The 13,698-nt window shown below is 40.7% G+C and overlaps 1 protein-coding gene across 2 annotated transcripts in view; it reads left to right on the top strand.

Annotated features, from left to right (window-relative positions):
- The first annotated feature begins 1,540 nt into the window (after nucleotides 1-1,540).
- LOC127787391 (glycerol-3-phosphate acyltransferase, chloroplastic-like) overlaps nucleotides 1,541-13,698 on the top strand; it is a 59,462-nt gene continuing 47,304 nt past the window's right edge. The window contains exon 1 of one of the 2 annotated variants that reach the window (XR_008020152.1): nucleotides 1,541-1,996. Coding sequence is in view for 1 of the 2 variants with exons in the window: in XM_052315409.1 (XP_052171369.1) it covers nucleotides 1,723-1,996 (274 nt within the window). In the remaining variant the exon portion in view is untranslated. The remainder of the gene's footprint in view (nucleotides 1,997-13,698) is intronic. The other variant, XM_052315409.1, reaches the window with a different exon arrangement.

The following is a 13,698-nucleotide window of genomic DNA, read 5'->3' on the forward strand; positions in this document are numbered from 1 at the left end:
TTCGGTTTTTGCCAAAACCATAACCAAACCAAACTTAAATTACTAAAACCAAAACCAAACCATTACCCATTTGATTTTAAAAATTTAAAACCATAACCAAACCATTCGATTTTGGTTTAACCATGGTTTTTTTAGTTTAATCCATATCAACAAACAAAGACAAATAGCATTCATAAAAATTTTTGATAATTTCACAACAAACAAAGATAAATTCTAATAAAGTTACCTTATTCTTGCATAAAGTTACAAAACTTATTGGATATAAAATCACATTTCCAAACCTACAATTGTTAAGATCAATAAATTAATATGTACATAATTAAATTGTAATTTAAGCTAAAACAAATTAGCTATGAAAGTTAATACCTTCATCAACAACATTAATATATTCTTCGTAAATTGATGCATATCCATCTGAAATGAATGAGCCAACTCCATCTAACAAAATTATAAATATAAAAAATAAATTAATATGAAGAGAGATGAGGCAGAGAGCGAGAGGCAGTGAGGGTGAGAGAGATCGAGGGCGAGCGAGAGCAAGAGGGGCCAAGCCCTAACGAGAGTAAGAGAGATCTAGCGAGAGCGAGTGAGAGCAAGAGAGATGCAGAGAGTGAGGGCAATTGGCGAGCTCGCGCGGAGGAGCAAGAGAAATGAGGCAGAAGGGGTGAGAGAGATTGAGGGCAAGCGAGAGTAGGGGCCAAGCCCTAGCGAGAGCAAGAGAGATCCAACGACGGCGAGCAAGAGTAAGAGACATGCAGAGAGCAAGGGCGAGAGCGGGCGGACGAGCGAGGGTGAGAGAGAGTGATAGCAAGGTTGAGAGAGGAAGGAGAAGAGAAGGGGAGAAGGGTTTGCAAGCAAGGCAATTGGGCTGGGGTGGGCTAGTCTCAGGTGGGCTGGGCTCAGGTGGACGGGGTTGTATATAATATATATATTATATGTACATATTATACATATTATATTATATATATAATATATTATATATATTCGGTTCGGTTCGGTTACCCATCATTCGGTTTGGTTTCGGTTCGGGTTTTGGTTTGGTTTTAGTGAAAACCATAACCAAACCATACCCATTGAAACAGTGTTCGATTTTTCCCCGAACCAAACCATTACCCAGTCAAACAATTTTTAACCGTGTTGACTGGTTCGATTTCGGTTCGGTTCCCCACAGTTTCGGTTGCAATTGCCATCCCTAGTAGAATGGTGGGTTATAAATTAAAAATTTCTTAGGTCACTCATTTAAGTTCTTTCACCAACATGTTTGAATTTTTTTATGTTTTAATATTTTTAAATAATAAATATCAATTTCATAAATTTTATAAGAAAAATTGATGCTTTAGTTATTTGACCTTTAAAAGTTTTTACTTAAATTTTTAAAATTTTAAATTTAATCATATAAATTATTAATATCAGATTCGATCTCAGATATAAAACCTATACCTTTGTTAAAATTTTTCTTGATAAATATACTTAGTGCCTTCACTCACGAGCGGCCCTGGTTAGTTCACCGCGTTAAACACGGGGCGGGCGGGCTCACTTTTGCTTTCCCTGGTTCCAAACGCCTCCCCAAAAAAATAATAGCTCCCGCGACCTGCCAAATTCATAGTAATCATAGCATAAAATACCACTGAGATTCCGGACACGTGTTACGCTAAATCTCGTAGGTTTCAGAAACTTCAAATCAACCAATCCACTTTTTCCCCTCCCCCTCCCCGCCCAACAATGTTGATCCCCTCTGCTTCGCCGCAGGGATACATCTTCACCGGAGTTAGGGTTTCTTCGTCATCGATTTCGTCTCCCAGCCTCGCTTTGATTCCGTACTCTATGCCTGCCCGATCGAGTTCTCGGAGGTGCCCATGCGCGGTGCTCTGCGCCGATTCGAGGTGGCGAGGAGTCGCGGGGACGCCCTCCGTCGTTGCCTTCGCTTCGAGTTCCAGGAAGACTGCGGCCGAGCTCCGCGCCTCCCGTTCGTTTCTCAATTGCCGGACCGAGCAAGGTTAGGTCTCGTAGTCTGACTCAATGCATCGGTTTCTACACGATTATGAATTTACTGGCCAGTAAAACGTGCAATAGATGGCTTCATCGCGCATACGTGAATACAACTATATTTATTCATTGCGCCGTTTTTTTGATTCTAAAGTTTCACTGATGCCTTGACCCGTAGTTTAGGTGCTCTGTATTCTTAGTTGAATTACTACAACACTCTATTGATGGTTTCTGCCTTGGTTCCCTTTTCTTGGGATAGATTTGTTGTGAATGTCAATGTGCTGTTGGTGAATAATGGCGTTAGACATGGATCCTTTTATTCCACATCACGTAATTAGGTTAATTTTAAGCGTTAACTGAGTTGAATCTCCACAATCCTGCTTGCTGATTCATCTGTTGGGATAATGGGAGTCTATTTGAAGATAAGGTCATTTAGACTCGCATAATACGTTGGTGGACCATGCATTTTCATTGATGGTGTCCATTTTCATGAAGGCCTGTCATTTATTTGTTTTCATGCCTGGGAATTTGAGATCCTTAATCCTTAAATATTGTCCCTAGAATTTGTTACTGTTAATTATTTATTCATTTTGCTTGGCACACTGTATTTGACCATAAGGAACAATTAATCCTTCTGGATTATGATAAAAATTAATGTAAGAATTAGTTTTAGAATAACCTACACCCCCCCCCCCCCCCCCCCCCCCCCCCAAAAAAAAAAAAAAAAGCTTATAGAATATTCATTTCTTGATTGCAGTGTGTCTTCAATGATGTGCCAATGAAGCTGTATTATTATGAAGGCCCTCCTGTGAGAAGCCTACCGGATTGTTTTAAATGACCTGTTATGCAATTTTTTGTTTATTTTTCACTATTATTCAAGTATTTCCCCTTTGAACCTTACTTAAGGTCCACTTGGTTTGACAAGTGTACGGTCTTCATCCCTTGAGCATACCAATTTGGTTTGATACTAGTTGTTGAGTTTTGGTTTCTTATGTTTTTTCTCCAATTAGGGTTGGCTCGACTTGACCCATTTCAAATTGAGATTTTAGCTTGCACGTGTGTATGTGTCTCTAGGGCCAAGCTCTTGCTTGGTCCTTTTTTGCCCATTGAATTTGGGTCATTGGGCTTTCTTTTGCTTCTTTCATTCGCCCTCAGTGTCTCTAGGGCCAAGCTCTTGCTTGGTCATTTTTTGCCCATTGAATTTGGGTCATTGGGCCCTTCTTTTGCTTCTTTCATTCGCCCCCATTTCATGAAACTCTTCATATGAAGATAATGATGGAACTTTATCTCATCATTCCCTTGCTAGAGGTTAGAGGTGTAATACCTCGGGTGCCCAGAGGAGGATAGTATATATCGAGGATAAGTAAGGAAGAAAATAACACCAGCTGGATACTTTTTGGACTGAATGTTGGCAAGGAACTCCCGGGTTAAGTGTGCTTGAGTTGGGGAAGCTCAGGGATGGGTGACCCCCTGGGAAGTTCACGTAGGCCTATCAGGATAAATTGTTCTGGTTCTTTCTATCGCTCGATGCGGAATGTTACAGTTGGTATCAGAGCTTAAGTTTATTGGAAGACTTAAGTGACTCTGATATAGTTGATATTAGAGCGGAATATTATTTGGAGACTTATGAGAAGTTTGACTTGGAGATTGCAAGTATGAGCCAAATTTCGAGGACGAAATTCTTTTAAGGGGGGAGGGAGAATGTAATACCCCATATTTTCGTGAAGTTGCCACATATTTTAAGTGAGTTTAAAATATCGAAAAATATGCTTGAAATGGCAACAAGTGACCAAATCAGCTGCAGGGAGTGCCCTGGAGCTTAGATACCTAAGGACCAAGGTATATCTTTAACGAGCTTTTCGAGGCGAGATTTATGACGCTGAAAGAAATCAAATCAGAGACGGTTTTCGGTTAAGCTAAGTTGTAACCTAAAAAGACCGAATGATGGTAAGGGGCTTCCGAAAAATTGACGGAACCCTTAGGATGCTCTAATTTTGTAAATAAAACAACCCTGAGATGGTTTCGGGATGAAACAAAGACCCTGTAAGGGCGCTGGGATGAAATCGTACATATCGAGTAATTTTGAGTTATTAATTTTGAATTTTAAGTATCTCGATAAATTTGATGATTGAGGGTGTAATTGTAATTAGAGAATTATCCAAACAAAATAAGGATGAAATTAGGAGTTCATGTGATAAAATATCAAAGTTTGAGAACTTGAAATAAGGGTTAAAATGTCATTTGAAAGAAATTTGGGGTATTAGCTTGGATTTCAAAAATTAAATCCATTATAGCTTTGAATTTTAAAACCCATTCAATTATAGCTTTGAGTCTCTGGAGTCTAAGGCTTAACTTGAGACAAGTGGCACCATGTGATTGGTTCAAAAAATCTATAAATAGAGACCATGGGTTGTTCTCAAAATCATTCAAGGGAGTTTGAGGGTTGAAGTTGAAGAGCTTGCTCTTGAGAGAGGAGAGAAAATTCTGCAAGAAGAAGGGAAGAGATCGGCAGAGAAGCGGGGGAGAACGAGTCTTGCCGGAGTTGCGGGTCTTCGCCGGAGTTCACCAAAATCAGTCATAAAAAAGGTGAGGTAAGTCTATTTTTTTTGATAATCTTGTAGAGGGGGAAGAGAGGGTCGCGTAGGTTCAAACGGGGGTCGAATCGGAGTTAAAATGAGGAAGTTATGGCCGAAAAACCAAAACGAGGCGAACCTGTCCAAAATTGGTGGGCTGCGCGTGAGATACACGCGCCAGGAAGTGAAGGCGTGTGGGCCACCTTCCCAGGGCGCGTGAGGGGCCTATTTTTCTTCAAAAATTTCAGTTTTGTCCGTAATTTAATGCCCTTCAACCCTATGTAAAAATATTTGAGGTTAGGTTTACCGAAACGTGTGTTTTCTGTAAAAAGCTAGGCTGTTTTCTGTGAAATTGTATCTTCCAAGAGATAAACCTTCAAGGTGAGACTCTTATACCCTAAATCCTATTTTTTGTTCTCTTATGAGAGACTTCTATTGCATGAAACGTGTTTTGTGAAGTTCTTGTACGTAAACTCTTGTTGTTCTCTTACGTGAAATCATGTTGCATATATGAAATGTATTTTTCTGAAAAATATATGATGTTGGCTTTTTAACTGTTGCATTTATAAAATTCGTGTGGCTATACTGTTACTCTTATTTGTTGTTGGCCGAGAGCAAAAGTCGGATATCCCTCGAGAGGTGCTATGTGTGTGCCATCGAGAAAGTTCTCGTGGGAAAGACCGTGAGCCTAAGGGACAGCGAATGTGGTGCTTGTATGAGTTCTATGAGGTCGGGTCAATGTGACATGGTTAGGGACCTCTCGAGAGGCGCTATGCATGCACCATTGAGAAAGCTCTCGGTGGAGGATGCTGACATGTTCACGAGGAACTTCGGAGTAGTCCTCGTTATTTTCCTCATACGTTTTATACTTGTTCATGTATTGATATAAATTGTTTTGAAGTTTCTCACTAGAAGATTCATCTTCTAATTGGACTATGTCCCTGGAATATTCAAACGTTCCAGGTTCGACAAGCGGCTCTAAGGGAAAGGAGGTAGCTGAAGAATAAGTTTAATTTGCTGCTTGTAGCATGTTTAGTATATCTTTATTTATGTGTGAACCTATGTATGTTTTGGATATGTTTAAGACGTTTAGTTATCATGGCCTAAGTTAAATGCGGAAGCTAGATCGAACCTAATATGGTTCACAACCATAATGTTTTATTTATCATAAATGAAAAATAAATAAAGCGTGAACATGTCAGCCTCCTCCAACGAGAGATTTCTCAATGGCGCACGCATAGCGCCTCTCCGGAGGTCTCTAACCATGTCACCTTGGCCCGACCTCGTAGAACTCATGCAAGCACCACATTCGCTGTCCCTTAGGCTCACAGTCTTCCCCATGAGAGCTTTCTTGATGGTGCATGCATAGCGCCTTTCGGGGGATATCCGACTTTTGCCCTTGGCCAACAACAAATAAGTGCCACAGTATACCCACACTAATTTTATAAATGCAACAGTTAAAAAGCCAATAGCATATATTTTTCAAAAAAATACATTTCATATATGCAAAATGATTTCACGTAAGAGAATAACAAGAGTTTACGTACAAGAACTTCACAAAACACGTTTCATGTAATAGAAGTCTCTTATAAGAGAACAAAAAATAGGATTTGGAGTATAGGAGTCTCACCTTGAAGGTTTATCTCTTAGAAGATACAATTTTACAGAAAACGGCCTAGGTTTCTGCAGAAAACACAGGTTTCGGTAAACCTAACCTACGCGACCCTCTCTTCCCCCTTTACAAGATTATAAAAAAAAAAACGGACTTACCTCACTTTTTTTTTAATTGATTTTGGCGAACTTTGGCGAAGACCCGCAACTCCGGCGAGGCTCGTTCTCCCTCGCTTCTCCGCCGATCTCTTCCCTTCTTCTTGCAGAATTTTCTCTCTTCTCTCAAGAGCAAGCTCCTCAACTTCAACCCTCAAACTCCCTTGAATGATTTTGAGAACAACCCATGGTCTCTATTTATGGATTCTTTGAACTAATCACATGGTGCCACTTGTCTCAAGCTAAGCCTTGGACTCCAAAGACTCAAAGCTATAATTGAATGGGTTTTCAAATCCAAAGGTAGAATGGATTTAATTTTTGAAATCCAAGCTAATACCCCAAATTTCTTCCAAATGACATTTTGACCCTTATTTCAAGTTCTCAAATTTTGATATTTTACCACATGAACTCCTAATTTCATCTTTATTTCGTTTGGATAATTTTCTAATTACAATTACACCATCAAGTATCAAATTTATCGAAATACTTAAAATCCAAAATTAATAACTCAAAATTACTCGGCATGTACGATTTTATCCCAACGCCCTTACAAGACCTTTGTTTCATCTCGAAACCATCTCAGGGTTGTTTTATTTACAAAATTAGAGTCTCCTCAGGGTTCCGTTGATTTTCTGGAAGCGCCTTACCATCATTCGGTCTTTTTAGGTTACAACTTAGCTTAACCGAAAACCGTCTATGATTTGATTTCTTTCAGCGTTATAAATCTCGCCTCGAGACTTTCGTTAAAGATATACCTTTGTCCTTAGGTATCTAAGCTCCAGGGCACTCCCTGCAGTTGATTCGGTCACTTGTTGCCATTTCAAGCATATTTTTCGATATTTTAAACTCACTTAAAATATGTGGCAACTTCACAAAAATATGGGGTATTATAAGAGGTGTACAAATGGTTGGTTCGGTTACTGAATCGACTGAAATTCAATAACAGAAAAAATTGAATCGTTGTACAAAATTGAACTGAACTGACCGAACAAACCCAAAAGCCAAAAACTAAAAAAATCGAACAAAATTCATAAAAATCGAACTGACCAAATAAACCCAAAAATAATCGAACAAACCGAACTAATTTTCGACCTTACTGTTGTTGTCAGTCACCTAGCCGGCCGGTGATTCCAATTATCGGAACCGATGATTGGATTCCCCAAACCGCGATGGTTCATATTTCCAAAAATGAGTTTGATCCAATGGTATCAGAGCAAGGAAAATTAAATGACAGAATCAAAAGGAATAGAAGCGCAAACCAGAAAGCAGTACACCAGATTTACCCTGGTTCATGCCATAGACATGACACTATATCCAGCAATCCAAGAAGCGAACAATCCACTAAGAATGTATGAAATCAGTACAAAAATTCCCTCACTCGCCTCTTCTTATCTCTTGAATACAATTCTCTAATGAAGACACCAAGAACTATTCTATCACATCTCTTTTTTGCTTCTCACTGTACTCGATCACAAGAGAATGAAATGAATGACTGATTGACTAATGATCTAAACTTGCCTCCACACCCTTCTATTTTTAAACTAGAGAGGCGAAACTTCCTAGGGAAATAACTGAGTTACATAAAGTCTAAATTACCCCTATTAATTACAGTTAGTTACATTTAAAACCTGCAACCTAACTGCCATCGATCACCATTATTTTCTTCTCTGATTTCTTCCAGAATTCCAGCTCAAAGTAACTCGAGCAAAACAATAACACAACCGCCTAAGACAAGAAGGAATGGTGCTAGAATTTCAGGCAAAATTTGAGGAGCTCAAATTTAGGATGCTCAACAAGAATCTTTTCCTGAATGAGGAGTACTTCGTATCTAGTTTCATAGGAGGATTAAATGATGAGTTAAGATCGGCAGTACAAGTCCTCTAACGTAAGACGGTACAAGAAGCAACAAAGGGGGCTGCTTTGCAGGAGATGACGTTTGAGGCACTACTGAAGAAACAGAAGATTCAGAGTAAAGAAGTACCGGTCGGAGCTATATCATACAAGAACCGATCTACGCGAAGAGAGTTGGTCAAATTTGGTACCAACAACAAGTATCCAACCTCAACCCCAGTCTCTCAGAATATGCAAAACAAGGACAGATTGATAGAGCAAAAGAGAGTCGCGGGACTATGTTTCAAGTGTGGGGAGAAATACACGCCAGGGCACCAATGTAGGAAGCAACTACTACTATTGGAAGGGGGAGATGAGGAAGGAGATGGAAAAGGAGAAGCTGCAGGGGAAGAGGAGGAGGAAGAAGACGGTGGAGCCATATCCCTGCATTCTATCAAAGGGGTATCCAATAGCAAGACTAACAAGGTAGAGGGGAAGGTATAAGACAACTACCTCATAGTTTTGATAGATAGTGGAAGCACCCATAGTTTCATTGTGGTGAGATTCAAGACAGTAGATAGGATTCCAATGAAATAGGATAGTCACTACTGTATTTCAACTCCAAATTATAAGGAAAAAATGTAAACAAGAAAACAAGAATGGGCATTCGAGAGGCCCAGGTCTCTCTTGCAATACTACTCCAAATTCTTCACACCTTTCTCTCTCTTCAATTCCTATTTATAGGTTGTTATCCCCCCTCCATAACCGTATTTGGTTATGCACATGCTGATTTGTTACACAAACCAGCTAAGTTCCCACTCTACCCTTAGCGCACATGCTGGCTGTTACGCCATCTAGCTGTGTCACCATCCTTCCTTTGATTCTTGTAGCGCCTTTGGTAGGTCCGCAGCACTGAAGGCCTAACACATTAATGAGATGACTGCTAGGAAGATGAAATACCCAACGGCTAGTACCCCACCACTCTCAGTAACTGTAGCCAACGAGGAAATTAGCTTGCTTAGGATTTTGCTGGGAGATGCAAGGGGAGGAATTCCGGGCTGATATGAGATTGCTTAAATTGGGAGGATGCCACATCGTGCTGGGAGTAGATTGGATGTGAGGTAAGCCCTATCAGTTTTGATTTCAACAATATGAAAGTTACACTTGAAAATGAGGGCAGAAGGGTGGTGCTATAAGGAAACGTGGAAGTGGGGACTAGCAAACTGATGAGGGGAAAGAAACTGCAACAATTATTCAAGAAGAAGATGGCACAAGTGGCTCAATTATTTTCAATTCAAGCCACTGGACAATAGGAAGAAGAATTGGGCAAGGGATACTCCAATCAAACATGGCAGGTACATGAATTGACCCTCCTTGATTCTTTATTGATTGAATACAAGGACCTCCGTAGAACCTAAAACCTTACCTCCCAAGAGACCACTAGACCATACCATACCCCTGTTACCTAATGTTGGACTAGTAAACATTAGGTCATACTGGTACCCACTCAAACTAAAATCTGAAATCGAAAAATGGTTATAGATATGCTAAACCAATCCATTATCCACCCCAACCACAATCCCTTTGCTTCCCCTGTTCTATTGGTTAAGAAAAAAGATGGCACTTGACGCTTCTGTGTTGATTACAGACAGCTCAATGCCATCATCGTTAAGGACAAATTTTCAATCCCAATTATTGAAGATCTACTAGATGAACTCAAACATGCAACCGTATTTACCAAGCTGGACTTTTGTTCAGGGTACCATCAAATTAGGATGGACCCAACGACATTCCCAAGACTGCATTCTAGAGACACCATGGCCATTTTGAATTTAAAGTCATGCTGTTTGGTCTCACAAATGCCCCTGCTAGATTTCGAGCCCTTATGAACCAAATTTTTGAACCTTACCTCAGAAAATTCGTGTTGGTCTTCTTTGATGATATCATAATCTATAGTCCTTCATTTGATCAACACCTAAACCACCTTAGGGCTACATTTGAGATCCTACGATTCAATCAGTTATGTATCAAGCAGTCAAAGTGTGCATTTGCACAAACACAAGTGGAGTACCTTGGTCACATCATATCAAGGGCTGTCACATCATATCAAGGGCTAGAGTGGGGAATGATCCAAAGAAGATAGAGGCAATTGTAACATGGCCTAAACTCGTGAACATCAAGGTTTTGAGGGGATTTCTAGGGCTTACTGAATACTATCGAAAGTTTGTGAAGAATTATGGAACAATCAACAAGCCTTTAACAGAGTTGTTGAAGAAGGAAGGCTTTAAGGGGAACCCCAAAGCAGAACAGACTTTTAAGCAGTTAAAAGAAGCATTGAGCAAGGTTCCCACACTTGGCTTATCGGACTTTAGTAAGCCATTCACCCTGGAGACGGATGCCAACAATGCAAGAATAGGTGCAGTACTATCACAAGAAGGCAGACCTTTGGCCTTTCTTAGTCAAGCCCTAGCACTAGACACCAAGGCCTTAGCATTTATGAAAAAGAGTTGATGGCAGTACTAATGGCAGTGGAGAAGTGGCGCCCTTACTTAGAAGGAGGATGGTTTGTGATCGAGGCAGATCACGAAAGTTTAAAATTCTTGCTGCAGCAGAGATTACACACCCAGCTACAAAAGAAAGGAATGACCAAACTCATGGGTGTAATTTGTTTCAGGAAGGGGAAGGAGAACGTGGCAGCAGACGCCCTGTCTCACTGCCATGAAGAGGGGATGCACGCAACAATTTCCATAGTGATATCGAACTGGCTTCAAGAGGTCACATATAGCTACAACAAAGGGGACTGGGTTAAAGGACTACTAGACAGCTGAGTGTTAAAGAAGACAGCAGGCCCGGGTACACTTTGAACGATGGAGTAATAAGATACAAATGTCGGTTGGTTATCGGTGATTGTGAGGAGCTGAAGGCTAAAATAGTGCATGCATTACATGGATCACCAATAGGAGGGTACTTGGGCATTCAAAATACCTACCACAAGGTCAAACATGTATTATTTTGGCCCAATTTAAGGAAATATATATGGGATTACATCTTGAAATGTGATGTATGTAGAAGGTGTAAGCATGAAACGGTAGCCCACTCCAGTCTCCTATAGCCTCTAGAAATTCCAGATCGTGCTTGGACCAACGTAACAATGGATTTCATAGAAGGGTTGCCGAAATCATAAGGGAAAGATTGTATTTTTGTGGTAGTAGACTGGTTCACTAAATTTAGTCACTTCATAGGGTTGTCACACTTGTTTACAGCACAAGAAGTGCCTAGGGCTTACTTGGAGAATGTAGTAAAGTTGCATGGCATTCCATAGTCCATTGTATTGGACCGAGACAAGGTATCCACCAGTCTCTTCTAGAAAGAACTCATGAGGATATTGGGCACCAAACTAATAATGTCTACTACCTACCACCCTAAAACAGATGGGTAGACAGAGCGAGTTAATCAGTGCTTGGAAGGATACTTAAGATGTTTGTGCTTCTTACAGCTAGGGGATGGAACAAATGGCTAGCCGTAGCACAATGGTGGTACAACTCGAGCTACCACAGCTCTATCAAGATGACGCCCTTCAAGGCCCTTTATGGCTATAAACTAGACTTACTACTAGCCTTGGGAGGACACACGACAATAGCAACAATGGAGGCTTACTTACAACAAAGGCATGATGTAATGAGGATAGTGAAAACCGAATTGGCCAAAACCAAGAATAGAATGAAGGAACTGGTGGATCGGAAGAGGAGTGAACAAGATTTTGCAGTGGGTGAAGAGGTATATTTGAAGCTTAACCAACAGTACCTCAAGACCTTAACCAAGCAACCCATATCCAAACTAAGCCCCAAGTACTATGAACCTTTTCCCATTTTGGAGAAAATTGGTGTTGTGGCCTATCGACTACAACTGCTTGAAGATGCTAAGATACACCCCGTTTTCCATGTCTCCCTCCTTAAGAGGGCTGTGGGAACATAGAGATCGACCACTACCTTGCCTCCTATGGTGGGAGAAGTACCAGAAAATGTTGAACCTACAACTATTGTTGACAGAAGGGTAATCCACCGTAATGGAGTGCCTCTTATTCAAGTACTCGTCCAATGGTCCTCTCTTCACTCAGATAATAACACATGGGAATACTTGCCGGAGTTCCTCCACCTATTTCCTAATGCAGGAAGCCTACTACACATTTCTTGTGGACAAGAAACGTTTTAAGGGGTGGGGTTTTGTTGGAGTAAACAAATCACCTCTAACTTTTGCCGTGCAGTAGAATCTCCTGCCACTACTGCTACTTGAAAAAGCAGTTTGAGCCCAAGATCTAGTACTGAATAATCTAGTTTTGTGCTTAGTGATAGTCATCACAGGAGAAAAGAGGGTGCAACTTCTTGTTTTTTTTCTTTTTTTTTTTCTAAGAGGTTGTAGTTTTCATTTTGATTACTTTTTTAATTTTCTTGGATTCCCCAAATTAGTGGCATAGTTTTTGTAGTTAGAGGAGCTCATTGGAAAAAAAAAAAAGTAGGAGCAAGCTGGGGGAAGGGTTATTAAGAGGAAGAGAGGGGAAGATACTCTATTTCTCTGTCCGTTTTGGTATGCTTGCGGTGAAGGATTGTTACACATTTGAAGGGATTGAAACATATGTTGCGCGTCACCAATTCTATGACTACACTTTACTACCAATTTAATTCCTTTGCATTATTAATTTTGCTGTAATTTTTATTTCAGTATTTCCTTATCAGTTGACTGGACAATTAGATTATTCCTATGCATGTGGGCAGCTGGCTGTTTGTTGCAACGGCCGGGCTGGGGAATCTGCCCTTGGGTAGCCTATATATAGTCCGTTACATGGCTATGGAGGGTATGAAATGAGAAATCATTGAATTCTAATTCTCTCTATCAATCTTCTCTCTCTCTTCTTCTCTCTTTCTTCCCAATATCGTTTTTGCGCCTGCTCTACTCTGAGCAGCACCTCCTCCAATCCTAACCGGATTGGAGAGCAAGCCATTGCCACGCTTGGGTCGTGACAACTTGGTATCAGAGCTCCGATTCTTAGCCAAAAGCATTGAATCAATGGCAGACGGAACTAGGATGAAGGGATTAGAGATACAGTTGCAGCAAGTCAGCTCGTCTCTGGTTGATTTTCACAATCGGGTCAATCAGTTGGAGTTGGGGGCTACGAGGGAGCATGAAGTGATCGTAGCATTGGATTACAAGGTCGAGGGCTCCATGGAAGGATTGGAGCGTAGGTTGGATAGCTCCATTGCGAGGGTGCGGGAGGAGTTAGGAGCTCAGATGCAACAATTTATGTTGATGTTTACTCGACAACATCCGGTAAGGCTCTCACCTAATTTTCCTCCCAGGGGTAGAACTGAACCCATTCTAGGGGAGAATATAATGAACCAAGGAAATGACCATCGGGAAAATGAGATTGAACTAGAGGAGGAAATAAAAGGATTCGTGAGAAGGAGAAGAGACGACCAAATTAATCACCAACCACCTGGATTTCCTATGCCTCGAATGGAGATACTCGTCTTTGAAGGAGTTAATC

The sequence above is a fragment of the Diospyros lotus genome, chromosome 12 (genome assembly GCF_014633365.1).
Source record: "Diospyros lotus cultivar Yz01 chromosome 12, ASM1463336v1, whole genome shotgun sequence".
In the NCBI taxonomy this organism is placed as follows: domain Eukaryota; kingdom Viridiplantae; phylum Streptophyta; class Magnoliopsida; order Ericales; family Ebenaceae; genus Diospyros; species Diospyros lotus.